Source organism: Sinohyriopsis cumingii, chromosome 19, assembly GCF_028554795.1.
Source record: "Sinohyriopsis cumingii isolate HCF-2022 chromosome 19, ASM2855479v2, whole genome shotgun sequence".
NCBI lineage: Eukaryota > Metazoa > Mollusca > Bivalvia > Unionida > Unionidae > Sinohyriopsis > Sinohyriopsis cumingii.
Genome location: NC_142979.1, coordinates 64,348,302 through 64,361,825, shown reverse-complemented (window position 1 = coordinate 64,361,825; position 13,524 = coordinate 64,348,302). Strand labels below are relative to the sequence as shown.

The window sequence follows — 13,524 nt, the reverse complement described above, 5'->3', positions numbered from 1 at the left end:
TAGGCTCATTTCCATGTTTGGCAGTTGCAGGAGGCACTTAGACTCATTTCCGTGTTTGGCAGTGTGCAGGAGGCACTTAGGCTCATTTCCATGTTTGGCAGTGTGCAGGAGGCACTTTGGCTCATTTCCATGTTTGGCAGCATGCAGGAGGCACTTAGACTCATTTCCATGTTTGGCAGGGTGCAGGAGGCACTTAGGCTCATTCCATGCAGGAGTTACATAGACTGATTTCCATGCAGGAGTTACATAGACTCATTTCCATGTTTGGCATTGTGCAGGAGGCACTTAAGCTCATTTCCATGTTTGGCAGCATGCAGGAGGCACTTAGGCTAATTTCCATGTTTGGCAGCATGCAGGAGGCACTTAGACTCATTTCCATGTTTGGCAGGGTGCAGGAGGCACTTAGACTCATTTCCATGTTTGGCAGCATGCAGGAAGCACTTAGCCTCATTTCCATGTTTGGCAGCATGCAGGAGGCACTTAGGCTCATTTCCATGTTTGGCAGCATGCAGGAGGCACTTAGACTCATTTCCATGTTTGGCAGGGTGCAGGAGGCACTTAGACTCATTTCCATGTTTGGCAGTGTGCAGGAGTTACATAGACTCATTTCCATGTTTGGCAGTGTGCAGGAGGTACTTAGACTCATTTCCATGCAGGAGTTATGTAGACTCATTTCCATGTTTGGCAGTGTGCAGGAGGCAGTTGGCTCATTTCTAAGCTTTGTTGTTGAAGTTGAAGTGTTGCTGATTTTCCCTTTGATATGTTGGGCTTGTTATTGAGGTTTCTCTTCACATAATTGTATCAATACAAAGGGCCACAAGTATTAAAACAAGAAACTGTAATGATGAAATTGATGAAAGTGTAAGTGGAAGACTCTGAACTTAATGATTTTGATCCAAAACCTGCAGTTGTGAAGTTTGTTTAAGATAAAACGCATATAATATGTGGTATTGCTTAAGAATGCAACAAAGAAAGTGAATGCTGTTTGTTTCTTCTTCCAGTGGCTTGGTAAAATTATTAATTTAAAATAGAATTAAGCTAATTAAATGAAATAATATTGAAATTGAGAATTGTTATAGTTCTAACATTGAATTTAAATAGAAAACAAAATTAAATCTCCTTGATTCCTTCTAGCAGCACACAGAATGAAAGAATGTCAAGGTAAAGTCATTAAAAATTGTTATAGTTGTAACACCACAAATAATTATATTTATCACTGTTCTCAATTTATCACTGTTCTCAGGTTCCTTAGATATTCATTATTTTATAATAGAACCAGATATGTAACAATGAATGAACATAAGGAGTCAGATGACATTTTATGCTTGTGTCACAATAATACATTCACATAGTTCTGAATTAATACAAAGAACTATCTTTATTGGGACTCCTATTCTAAGAGCAGGGATCTCAACATCCCATGGAGAAGCATGTAACCTGTACAATTACTGGTTGTCCTGTTTGATAAGAAATTATTTTAAAAAAACAATTTAGAGGGGTGATCGATAAATGGGATTTACTATATATGTCAATATTGTTTAATGCCCATAAGATTATAGAAACTTAAATCTGACAAACATCACACCCTTTTATAACTCATGGCTGCTTGCAATAGAATGTCTTCAATTCTCCTGATTATGTATATAAAGAAATATGTCATCAATGAGCCTCTGAAGTAAGTTCATATATGAATGGAAGTGACTTTTGGAGGTAAAAAATGTCTGATTGGCTCACTCAGTTAGCATTAAAGGCTATAATGGGTCACCTTGCAAAAAATGTGCAGTATAATGATGTATGATGCAAGTTTATGCTTATTCATGAAAATTAAGATTGTTGTATCGCAGGCAGACAGCCATGGGTACAGTGATAACATAGCCTCATTTTCAAACCTGGTTTGCAACAGTGTCAAAAATTGGGTAAGTTTTAGGCTGAAAGAAATCAGAAGTGAGATGTGTAGAACCATCTCGATTTGGAACTGAAAGTTGATGCTTAATAATTATCGCCAAATAATTTTTTGGTCTCTTATTTTGGGATTAAAAATAAAATCGATACTGATAGACCAGCATTAATTGATACACTGACAATGTTATATTTTTCCACTTTCTTCATAAATATGAATACTGTAAACTATTTTTTATCCATATCTACATACATATGCAGCCATCTTTTTAGTCAGGCCAGTGCTTAATACTACCTACTGAGCATGGGAGCAAGCAGATTGTAAAATTTATCAATGCTTTTTTTTATGGTTGTAGTATTTACCTGATTTTCAGCCATTAAAATCATGGAATATTGATTGAAGAACATATTTAAAAAGTATGGTTTGTTTGTGGACCTTTGTCTATAAGAGATAGAACAAATGAAGTTGTATAGGAATTTTATGAAACCATGTACAGTGATATGTCCCAAAATGTCTGCTATAACTTAGGTTCTTATGGAGACTGACCACATGTTCTGTACCTTACAGTGCCAATTTAATACTAAGCAGAACTGTGTCCATATCACATGGATACCCCTGCCAAAATATAATGCAGCTGAATGGTTAGCTCTAGGCCACAACTCCGTAAAACCTCATATCAAATGTTATAGAGTGGACAGTGCAAGGGTAGGTTAAAAATTAAACAAAACCCACCTCTCCCTAAGATATGGCCAGAAAGCAATGAAAAGCAAACCTAACTTGGGTCTTCTTAAGGCAAAGTCTTCTGCTAAATTTGGCTTTGGTCCATGAAGCCCTGTGAAAGTTCTGGCCTAGAAAATGTAGGACAAACCTTGAACCATAACTCCATAAAATTTGCTGGAGAAACATTGACAGTCAAACTACCCTATATATCCTCTCCATAAATGTGGTATGGATATAATCAAACCTCTCTATGTAGGTCACCTCAGTTAAACAGTTATATTTTTGATCCCAAGAGTCTGAGTTGGTCCTGTCACATGTTTAGGGAAGTTATTTATAATAACTGTATAAACCCCTGATATGTTTAAACAGTATTTGACATGACAGTCTAGATTATACTCAAGTGTTAGGTCCATTTTGATCAGAACAATATAGTATTTTGTAAATTTATTTTCAGGAATCGTTATGTCTGTCAAGAAAGAGGCAGATGATAAACTTAACAAGGAACGTAAACGACGAAAAGAATGTGAGCAGGAACTAACAAAGTACAGAGGGTACTATTTGGCTCAACAAAAAGAGATCAAGGCTTTGCGTTCCCTTTTGTGTGAGCATCGCATTACTGACATAGTTCCTTCAGAACTTTCTAGGTCTGTTAGCAATATTGATGTGGTGGCTGAGGTGAACCAGTTACCTGAAGAGACAGTAGTAAATGAACTGGAGATAAATGAGAAGAAACAGGAAGTCCCTTCTGCAGCAGCAGTTTGAATTACGTGTTTGAATTTGATTCCTAAATTTGGTTAGAATTTGATCATGCATACAACATGCATAGTCTCTCATTAGTGCAATTTTATAAACAATTGTTTCCAAAACAATGCAGCTAAATATGAACACAATATATGTGTTCATTTTTTTTTTAATCATTTACATTTGTTTGAGATTTTTGTACAATCTTTCGAGGACTGGATCACTGAAGCATACGTACATTATTGATGGTATTACTTTTGGAACAAATCAAAAGGGGGGGTACTGTTGGGGATGGAACAAAGCAGGGCCATCCTTAGGCTCACGGGACCCCGCACATTAGTAATTTTTAAGATTATATATATATAGAGAGAGAGAGAGAGATAGAGATTAAGTAATTTTAAAGTGATGAAAGAAAATCGTAAGTTCAATATCGTATGAAACTTGTTAAAAAGTTTATTTCCAAATGTCGTGCTCACAGGGGGCCCTGCATGTAAATCCAGGTGGCCCCACCAAAATGAGCCAAATCAGGCCCAGCATTGGTTAAAGCCAGTGCTGGAACAAAGCCTACATGTGATCCTCCCAGCTGGGAGTTTTCTTCCCAAGGTGAGGGGTGTCTTACATCCAATTCTTTAGATGTTGCCATTAGGTGGTGCTCTACAGTTTTGCATTTAGCTTTGGGTTACATTTGTTAAGGAAAAGAATTTTCCAGGTTTTTATCACTGGTTATCCTGGCAATATAGAAAAGACCTTATATCTTTTAGATATTGTTCAGGGTCTACCATTAATTTTAAAGTTGGAGGGTGAATTGCCAAAGTAGGCATTGGGTATGAGGAACCACCCCCATTGGAGATACATGTTTTTTTTTTTTTTGGGTGTATAGTAAAAGTAGCCAGGTAAATCACCCAGCTACCGGCTGACAAGGAAAGCCCAAACTGTTAATAGAACCTTTTGAAATTCCCTTTACTTTGGTGTATGATTAATTGGTGTACTTTGGGTTATAGTGCATTACATTTGACCTTCAGATGTGCACCTATAAAGAAAACTGCAAGCTCTGCTTCATCATTTTCACTTCCTGGACTTCAAAAATAAATTATAAAAAGAAAGAGCCTGTAACTTCTTTTTGCTTTTTATATGGTTTGTAATTTATTCATTGCACTTTCAGAAGGTGGTATTGCCTAGGCTTGGAAATTCATTTCCCCTATTTTAATAACTGTTAAAGATAATGTACTTTAGCCTAATTCAGGATGATTTCTGGAGCTCATTGGACCAGCCATTTTGTTTCTCTGTATGCTTAGATCATGTACAGTATCAAAAGAAATTTCAGCCATAGGGCGTGAAAGTAACTTAGAAGTTTGCGAACTATCTTTGTTCATTTTGAAATGCAAACAAATTCACTTTTCACCTGTTACTGTCACAGAAGTACATTGTATCTGTAGAGCGCCCCCTTATTTTTACACCTTGCTTCAAATGCTGTAGATTATGCTGCCTGTGATCACATCACTGTAAATATCTCCAACAAGAGCTTGATTTTAATAACTTTACAAGATATGCTGTATTCATCAATGAAGAGAACATTCCTTGTTGCTTATTTTAAAAAGATGTTTTCTCTTAAAAAGCTGATAATTGCTAACCTAATTATTACTTAGCCATCAATATTATAGCTATTAAATATTGTGTTTTTCTTCAGTGCATCCTGCATACATGTATTGCTTAATGCGGGTAAACATTAGCAGACAGATATCTCAGGATCTTTAACCAACATATATGTACCAAGATTAATTTGTCTTCTTTACAGAGTCCACATTATAATGCACCACTATCCTGTAGGCCCATTTTTTTAGGGCAGTTAATGTCATTTACTAATTAACTTATTTATTTTGAATTAGTGGGGATTGCTTTTTGTTGTGCATGCACTGCTTGGTATATATTTTTATTGTTTGTTTCATTTCAGGTCTGTTTACAATAAATATATACAGTAAGTATAATGCCAGGTGTTTCCTTGTGTTTCTTAAATCGTGATACCTTTGTACTCCTTGACAGAATTGTCAGATCTTTAAAATCAAAGTAACAACTATGCTTTGCAAGAACAATGATCAGAACAAATGCTAAGTTGACCAAGGGTATGTACACTTACTGACAAAAGGTAGCCTTTGATGGCAGTGTGTGAAACTTGCAACAACAAAAATCTCCAGCAAGCCTTCATGATCAGTAACCTCAAAATGTTGCTGGTTCTGTCCATAACCAATTGGTTCTAAATATCAGGATACAAGAAGGCAAAATGAAGTCAATGACTGACATTGGTAAATGTAGGTAGGCATGAACATCAGCCCGTGATATAGTTACTTATATAATAAACCGCTCCAGTGGCCTAGTGGTTAGAGTGTCTGCCTCAGATGCAGGAGGTCATGGGTTTGATCCCTGGCCAAGTCATACCAAAGACTTACAAAAATGGTACTAGCAGCTGCCTCGCTTGGCGCTCAGCATTAAAAGGTTAGTGTTAGGATTGGTCGCCCTGGTGTCAGGATAATGTGACTGGGTGGGGACATCATGCTACATGTCTGTGGCATGATGCCCCAGTGCTAGACATCGCTATAAACTGCCACAGTGCAGACATCGTAGCGATATAACTGAAAAATTGTTAAAGCTACATTAAAGATCCAAATCACACACACAGACACACACACATACCTATATAATAAAAACAACATGGAAAAATAAAACAAAAAAACCCACAAAATAAGACATTTATGTATCAGATCTTTTATATTTTATTCAATTCAGCATAAAATGGTCACTGTTTATTTATCAGGATAATGCTGCTAGCTGTACAGCTGATTGAGATCAATACATACGTCATCTTGAGGCTGGGCATAATTGCTTCATCTAGAGGCTGGGCATCAAAATTACCTTATCTAGAGGCTGGGCATCAGAATTATCTAGAGGCTGGACATCATAATGACCTTATCTAGAGGCTGGACATCATAATGACCTCATCTAGAGGCTGGACATCATAATTACCTCATATAAGGCTGGGCATTAGAATTACCTCATCTAGAGACTGGACATCATAATTACCTTATCTAGAGACTGGACATCATAATTACTTTATCTAGAGACTGGACATCAGAATTACCTTATCTAGAGGCTGGACATCATAATTACCTCATCTTGAGGCTGGGCATTAGAATTACTTTATCTAGAGGCTGGGCATCAAAATTACCTTATCTAGAGGCTGGACATCATGATTACCTCATCTTGAGACTGGGCATTAGAATTACCTTATCTAGAGGCTGGGCATCAAAATTACCTCATCTAGAGGCTGGGCATCATAATTACCTTATCTAGAGGCTGGACATTAAAATTACCTCATCTTGATGCTGGGCATTAGAATTACCTTATCTAGAGGCTGGGCTTCAGAATTACCTTATTTAGAGGCTGGGCATCAGACTTACCTTATCTAGAGGCTGGGCATCATAATTACCTCATCTTGAGGCTGAGCATCAGAATTACATTATCTAGAGGCTGGGCATCAGAATTACCTTATTTAGAGGCTGGGCATCAAAATTACCTCATCTAGAGGCTGGGCATCATTGTTACCTCATCTAATGGCTGGGCATCAGAATTACCTCATCTAGAGTTTGGGCATCAGAACCTGATTTTATGTTACCACTGATGACCAGTCTGAATCATAGTTGCAGCAAGAATGAGGATCATCATCCAATGATTTGCCATTAATGACAGTATTATAACAATGCCCTTCCTCTAAAGATAATGCTATAGCATCCAAATTACAGGTGTAAATGAAATTGAGTTCCCTGAAAAATGAGCTTTTGCAGTGAATTACTCTAATCTGGATCAAATGCATTCACATCATCAAAATGCAGCTGAACAGTCAACATCATTTTCTTTGTCTTTGCGTGAATCCTATTTCTGTATGCTGACTAGCCTCTCATGCATGGCACTACATTCACGTAGAGACAGGATTAAATCTATCAAATTTCAAAGCATCCCAAAAATCCCACAAGTTGACATTGGAAATCATAAGAAGAATGTGTATTCAAGTTCCCATAGATACAGAAAATATTTTAAACTGATATGGATAGCATCTATATACACAGATTATATGCAAGTTATTTCCCTTCTCATCACACCCAGCTGATTAGATTTGTTTGTCATCATCAGAAACAATTCAGTTATTTATCTTTACTTTGTTTTTTATTAATTCTTGTAATTTGATGAAATTTATAGATCAAATTTTCTCTGGGTAGCTAAAAGTCGGGCTAGGAAGATGGACTGGCTATTCTTTTTTTTGCACCAGTCTGTGGTTAAATTAGCTTGTATCCGACACTGATTCTTACCATGATGCTCAGGTTTGCAAAACAAATGCTTGGCCAAGATGTAAGTGCACATGTTGAAAAATTGTTATTTAAAATGTTAGGCATGGTCATGCAGTGCAATGAAACCACAATTTTTCACATTCGCTATAGGAATTGTATTTTCCTCAAAATTTAGATGAAACATATTTTCTACATAGTTTATTGCATATCAAAAGCATTACAGTCAAACCCTGTTATCTTGATTATGTCGGAGATTGTCAAAAAATCTTCAACATAACCGGATCCTGAGATGTCAGAGTTCATAAAAACTGATAGTGTAATTTTACAGGTGTCATTGACATTTATTCCTTTCTTTTACTCTTAGGTTTCCTGGACACTGCCGACAAACAGTTTTAAGATTAATAATTGCTTTATTTGTGTACAGTTTTACTTTCATAACAAGTGTTGTGATTTCATCCAATTGGTTATTGAGGTGCACACGTGTACTCTAAATAATTATATTTATTACTAAAATCTTTTTATTTAAAAAAAATCCGATTTAGTACTTTTCGGAGACAGAATAAATAATTTATGTACTGTATAATCCATTGTTGACCAGCACATAGAAACAAACAAATAACCATGACATGCATTGTCTGGCAGCATGAGGCTGTTGTTTATGTGCTAGATGTCTTTATTACATTGGGCTTGATTATGGGCTGCCACAGTGCGAGAAATAACAAATGTAAATTTCTTAATGATGCTGCCAATGGAAAGAGGCTACTCATAGGGAAATGAAAACATGTCACCAAGGTTTTTTTATATTATTAATTAAGCATAATGAAAACACACACAAATTCTAGACCATAGTAATGCATATAATTATGATTAACCTGCAGAAAACAAAACTTAAAATAAATTTGTTCAAATCAGCTATAACAATGGAAAATGCAACACTAAATCAGATTTGATAGCCTCAGTCAGATTTGTCTTGAATCAGTGGCTGATGAGAATGAGATCTCGGACTCCATTGACATTGCTCTGGAAGAATTTTCTAATTATGTACATGTGGATGATGAAGCTACAGTGAAATGGCATAATGTTTTAAAAAAATGAAATTGTTTGTGGAATGTGTTTCAGGTGCTGAGCATATGTATGAATCATTTGGTCAAAATAAGCAGGTCCACATGTTACTTTGGACTGAAACTTATTGCCAACATAATGGGGTTATCAACTTATCAGGGGTAGAGATAAGGGGGGAATAATTAGCATGACAAAAGATTTTTTCAGGACCAGACAGAAATGCTCAACATAAACAGGTTCTTGAGGTCGAGAAAAGTGGGTTTCATTGTATTGAAGGTATGTAGTGATCAATAAAATGAGTATGCTTAATGTCACATTTAGTGGTATCTCATAGAAGGGGAAGCAATACATTTTCTGATCAAAGTTTAATCTGGCATAAATATATATATATTTACCTATATGTATTATCCATTACATGCAAGCCAAATTGACAATGATATTGCCAATAGTAGATTAACTAAACTCGGCAATTGTGGTCTGTTTTATATGATTGGTCAATATTAAACATGATGTAAGTCGTGTGATGTGGGAAGGTTGAGTCTTGTGTACTTTGATTGCTGACAAAACAATTTTGTACTTGAAATTTCCTCATTCATATTACTGATTATTAAAGTCTGAAACTACTGTATATTACAATGGAATTTAGTACTAACACTGTGTTACACAAATGATTACAGTGTACTAATACAGCTGTACAGTGTACTAATAAAGCTGTACATAAAGGATTGCAGTGTACTAATAAAGTTGTACATAATGGAATTCATTGTACTAACACTGCTGTACACAAAGGATTACAGTGTACTAATACAGCTGTACATAAAGGATTGCAGTGTACTAATACTGCTGTTCATAAATAATTGCAGGGTACAAATGCTGATGTACATAAAGGGTTTCAGTGCACTAATGCTAATGTATGGAATGGATTGCAGTGTACTAACGTTGCTGTACATAATGGATTACGGTATACTAGTGCTACTGTATGTGAAAGATTGCAGTATACTAATGCTGCTGTACATAATGATTTTCAATGTACTAATGCAGCTGTACTTAATAGGTTTCAGTGCACTAATGCTGCTGTACATAATGGAATTTAGTGTACTAATGCTGCTGTATGTAATGGATTGCAGTGTACTAATGCTGTTGTACATAATAGATTACAGTATGCTAATGTTAGTGTATGTAAAGGATCGCAGTATACTAACGCTGCTGTACAAACTGGATTGCAGTGTACTAAGGCTGCTGTACATGATGGATTGCAGTGTGCTAATGCTGTTGTATGTTAAAGATTGCAGTATACTAACACCGCTGTACAAACTGGATTGCAGTGTACTAACAATGCTGTGTGTAGTAAATTGCAGTATACTACTGCAGCTGTGTGTAATGGATTGCAGTGTACTAACACTGCTGTATTAAAGGATTGCAGTGTACCTACTCTGTTGTATATGAAGGATTTCAGTGTACTAATGCTGTTGTACACAATGGATTGCAGTGTATTAACTCTGCTGCATGTAAATCATTGCAGTGTACTAATGCTGCTGTGCATAATGAATTTCAGTGTACGAACACTGCAGTACATATTAGATTTAATTTCAGTGTACTAATGCTGCTGTATGCAGTGGATTTCATTGGATTTGACACTGCTGTATGTAATGGATTTTAGTGTACTTAACACTACTATATGTAATGGATTTCATTGTACTTAGCACTACTGTATGTAATGGATTTCATTGTACTTAACACTACTGTATGTTATGGATTTCATTGTACTTAACACTACTGTATGTAATGAATTTCAGTGTACTTAACACTACTGTATGTAATGGATTTCAGTGTACTTAACTCTACTTTATGTAATGGATTTCAGTGTACTACTTAACACTACTGTATGTAATGGATTTCAGTGTACTTAACACTACTGTATGTAATAGATTTCAGTGTACTTAACACTGCTGTATGTAATGGATTTCATTGTACTTAACACTAGTGTATGTAATAGATTTCAGTGTAGTTAACACTGCTGTATGTAATGGATTTCAGTGTACTTAACACTACTGTATGTAATGGATTTTAGTGTATTTAACACTGCTTATGTAATGGATTTCATTGTACTTAACACTACTGTTTGTAATGGATTTCAGTGTGCTTAACACAACTGTATGTAATGGATTTCATTGTACTTAACACTACTGTATGTAATGGATTTCAGTACTACTTAACACTACTGTCATTTTATTGATTGAATTTAATTATAATGTTTACAGATATATTAACTTGAACCTGTGTTAAATGAAAAAATTTGATTTTCTTTTGTAGAACTTAATTGGTTATATATAGATAATGTGAAGGTACAAAATAATTAGCAGCATTTACATTCATTCTTGACAGACTATTTGAAATAACACAGATACATTCTGTGAAAACTTTGTTGCTTTGTTTCAGTGAATATAAAATGTCATCTTTTGGTTTGCATTCTCTTATAATGACTGATAATCAGTCTGAATATTGAATTGATGGTAATTTGTTGTTTGAAATACAGTATGGATGTGTTCAAAACTATTTAAATTTCTGGATGTGAATTGAACTGATGTGCAAGTAATTTAGAATGCAAATATGTACACTGTGATGTTATGAAGTCTGTCTTATGCAATTTAGTATGCAAAGATGTAAACTGTGATGTTATAAAGTCTGTAATATGTAATTTAGTATGCAGACATGTAAACTGCAATGTTATTAAGTCAGTATATGTAATTTAGTAAGCAGATATGTCAACTGCAATGTTATAAAGTCAGTATATGTAATTTGGTATGCAGACATGTAAACTGCAATGTTATAAAGTCAATATATGTAATTTAGTATGAAGACATGTAAACTGCAATGTTATAAAGTCAATATATGTAATTTAGAATGAAATGATGTAAGCTGTGGCATTGTACAGTCTGTCATTTGTAATTTAATTTAGTGTGCAAAGATATTAGCTGTGACATAAAGTCTGTCATATATACTTTAGTATCCGTATGTAAACATTATGTTCATTTATTCAGTGATCTGCTTTTTGTATTGTTTTGTGAAAGTTCTTTATTATTTCTAACATTTAATAAAATTTGGTGAACCATTTGTCAATTTTTAACCTTGATTATAACAAGCTTCTAATCAAACAGTGGAGGTTTTTGGTAATGAGGAAACTATCATTTTATTGTGTTACTCTGATGACTCAGTATTCATGATATGGTGGTGTAATGAAGTTATAGTGATCAGTTTATGAATTATATGAAATGCTTTAACTTGGTTTCTAAAAATGAATTTTGTAATCCAGGAAAAACAAGAGTTTCCTAAACTCCAGAGGTCTGAATATTTGCAATTTACTTCTTGATATAGGAAAATGAACTATCAGTGTACTTATCTATGTCAATTGAATAATAAATACTTGCCTTCTGTTAGCTATTTGATGGTGTGGACCTGTGAACCTCTGTTTGATTGGGCAAAAATACAGATGACCAAAATGATAATATTATGTTGATGCAATGTTTTACTGAGGTTAAAGTACCATAGTACCATTGACAATAGGTCTAGTTATGATTTAAAGCCTTTAGGATCAAGGACATTTGGTGTGAGACATTTGGTGTGAGTTGACAAGAAGTGATCTCTGAGTAGCTCTGGTTATGGTTCCAGAGCCTATTTGAGATCATAGGTGATTAGCATGAGCTTAGCTAGCCTGATCCAATGGGCATGTTAGGTAGGTCAGAGCCTAAAGGATCAATGACAAAAGCTTTGAGTACATATTGCAACCCTTTGAGATGGCTTGATTGGTAAACCAGAGCTTTAATGACTATTGGCTGTCTTGTTATCTAGAGTGCAAGGTGCTGGAACCAAGGGAGAGAATAACTCTGTTGATGTTAAGATATTGCAATTGCAACCAGAGACAATTAGATCACATGGTGTTCAATTGACCCACAATTTGCCAGTAAAAATCTTATATATGTTTCACTTCAGGTGGTGTCCAAAAATAAAATCAAATGCAGAACAGACAATTCATTTCATCTGGTGTCATCTTTCATTCATTCATTCCTTGTCCTTCCTTCTTTTTCTTCCTTCCTCCTTCATTCATCCTTATTAGTTAATGCAATCTCCATTCTTCATTGGTTCTTCATGTATTATCTTATCATCTTCAAGTTTCTCATTCCTTCCTTCCATCAGAAACATTTATTTGTTCCTTCTTTTCTTCCTATTTTCACCTGACACTAATTGTATCATGTTTCGTTATATCATCATAACAATTTATCTTTAAAATATAAAATGCAAATGGATAGAAACAAAATGATCCACTTTTCCGACAAACAGACATTTCATAGATTATATCACTGGAATCTTTATCTAATGATGGAAGGGGATGGAATGTATGTGACAAAGATTATTCCATGGAATATTATTTGGGAGGAGATCTACAAAATTTTCCGCCACATGATTGAAACCTTTCTTAGATGTTGTGAGACACAAAGTGTTTTGGCTATTTCATGTGGCCAACAGTGCCAGTTCCCACCCACTGACAGGGCACTGTCTCATGACTTACTAAAAAAAGTGCAGAAACTACGATGAGGAGGTAGAGGAACACTACTTAGCTTAAATGAGAATCTCAAAAGTCTAAAATAAAAAATAAAAATTTCGCCTTAAGTAAGACAAGGTACAGTATCAAGAAATTGCAAAAGTCACTTCCTGTCTGCAGTGATGGCGTTTTTTCTAGAACAGTCAACTTCTGCTGATGTTATA

At 35.2% G+C, this 13,524-nt stretch overlaps 1 protein-coding gene across 1 annotated transcript in view; it reads left to right on the top strand.

Moving 5' to 3' along the window:
• LOC149775851 (voltage-gated hydrogen channel 1-like) overlaps positions 1-11,874 on the top strand; it is a 28,446-nt gene extending 16,572 nt beyond the window's left edge. The window contains exon 3 of the mRNA XM_089943073.1: positions 3,075-11,874. Within this exon, the coding sequence (XP_089799199.1) occupies positions 3,075-3,382 (308 nt within the window). The 3' untranslated portion in view covers positions 3,383-11,874. The remainder of the gene's footprint in view (positions 1-3,074) is intronic.
• The last annotated feature ends 1,650 nt before the right edge of the window (positions 11,875-13,524 follow it).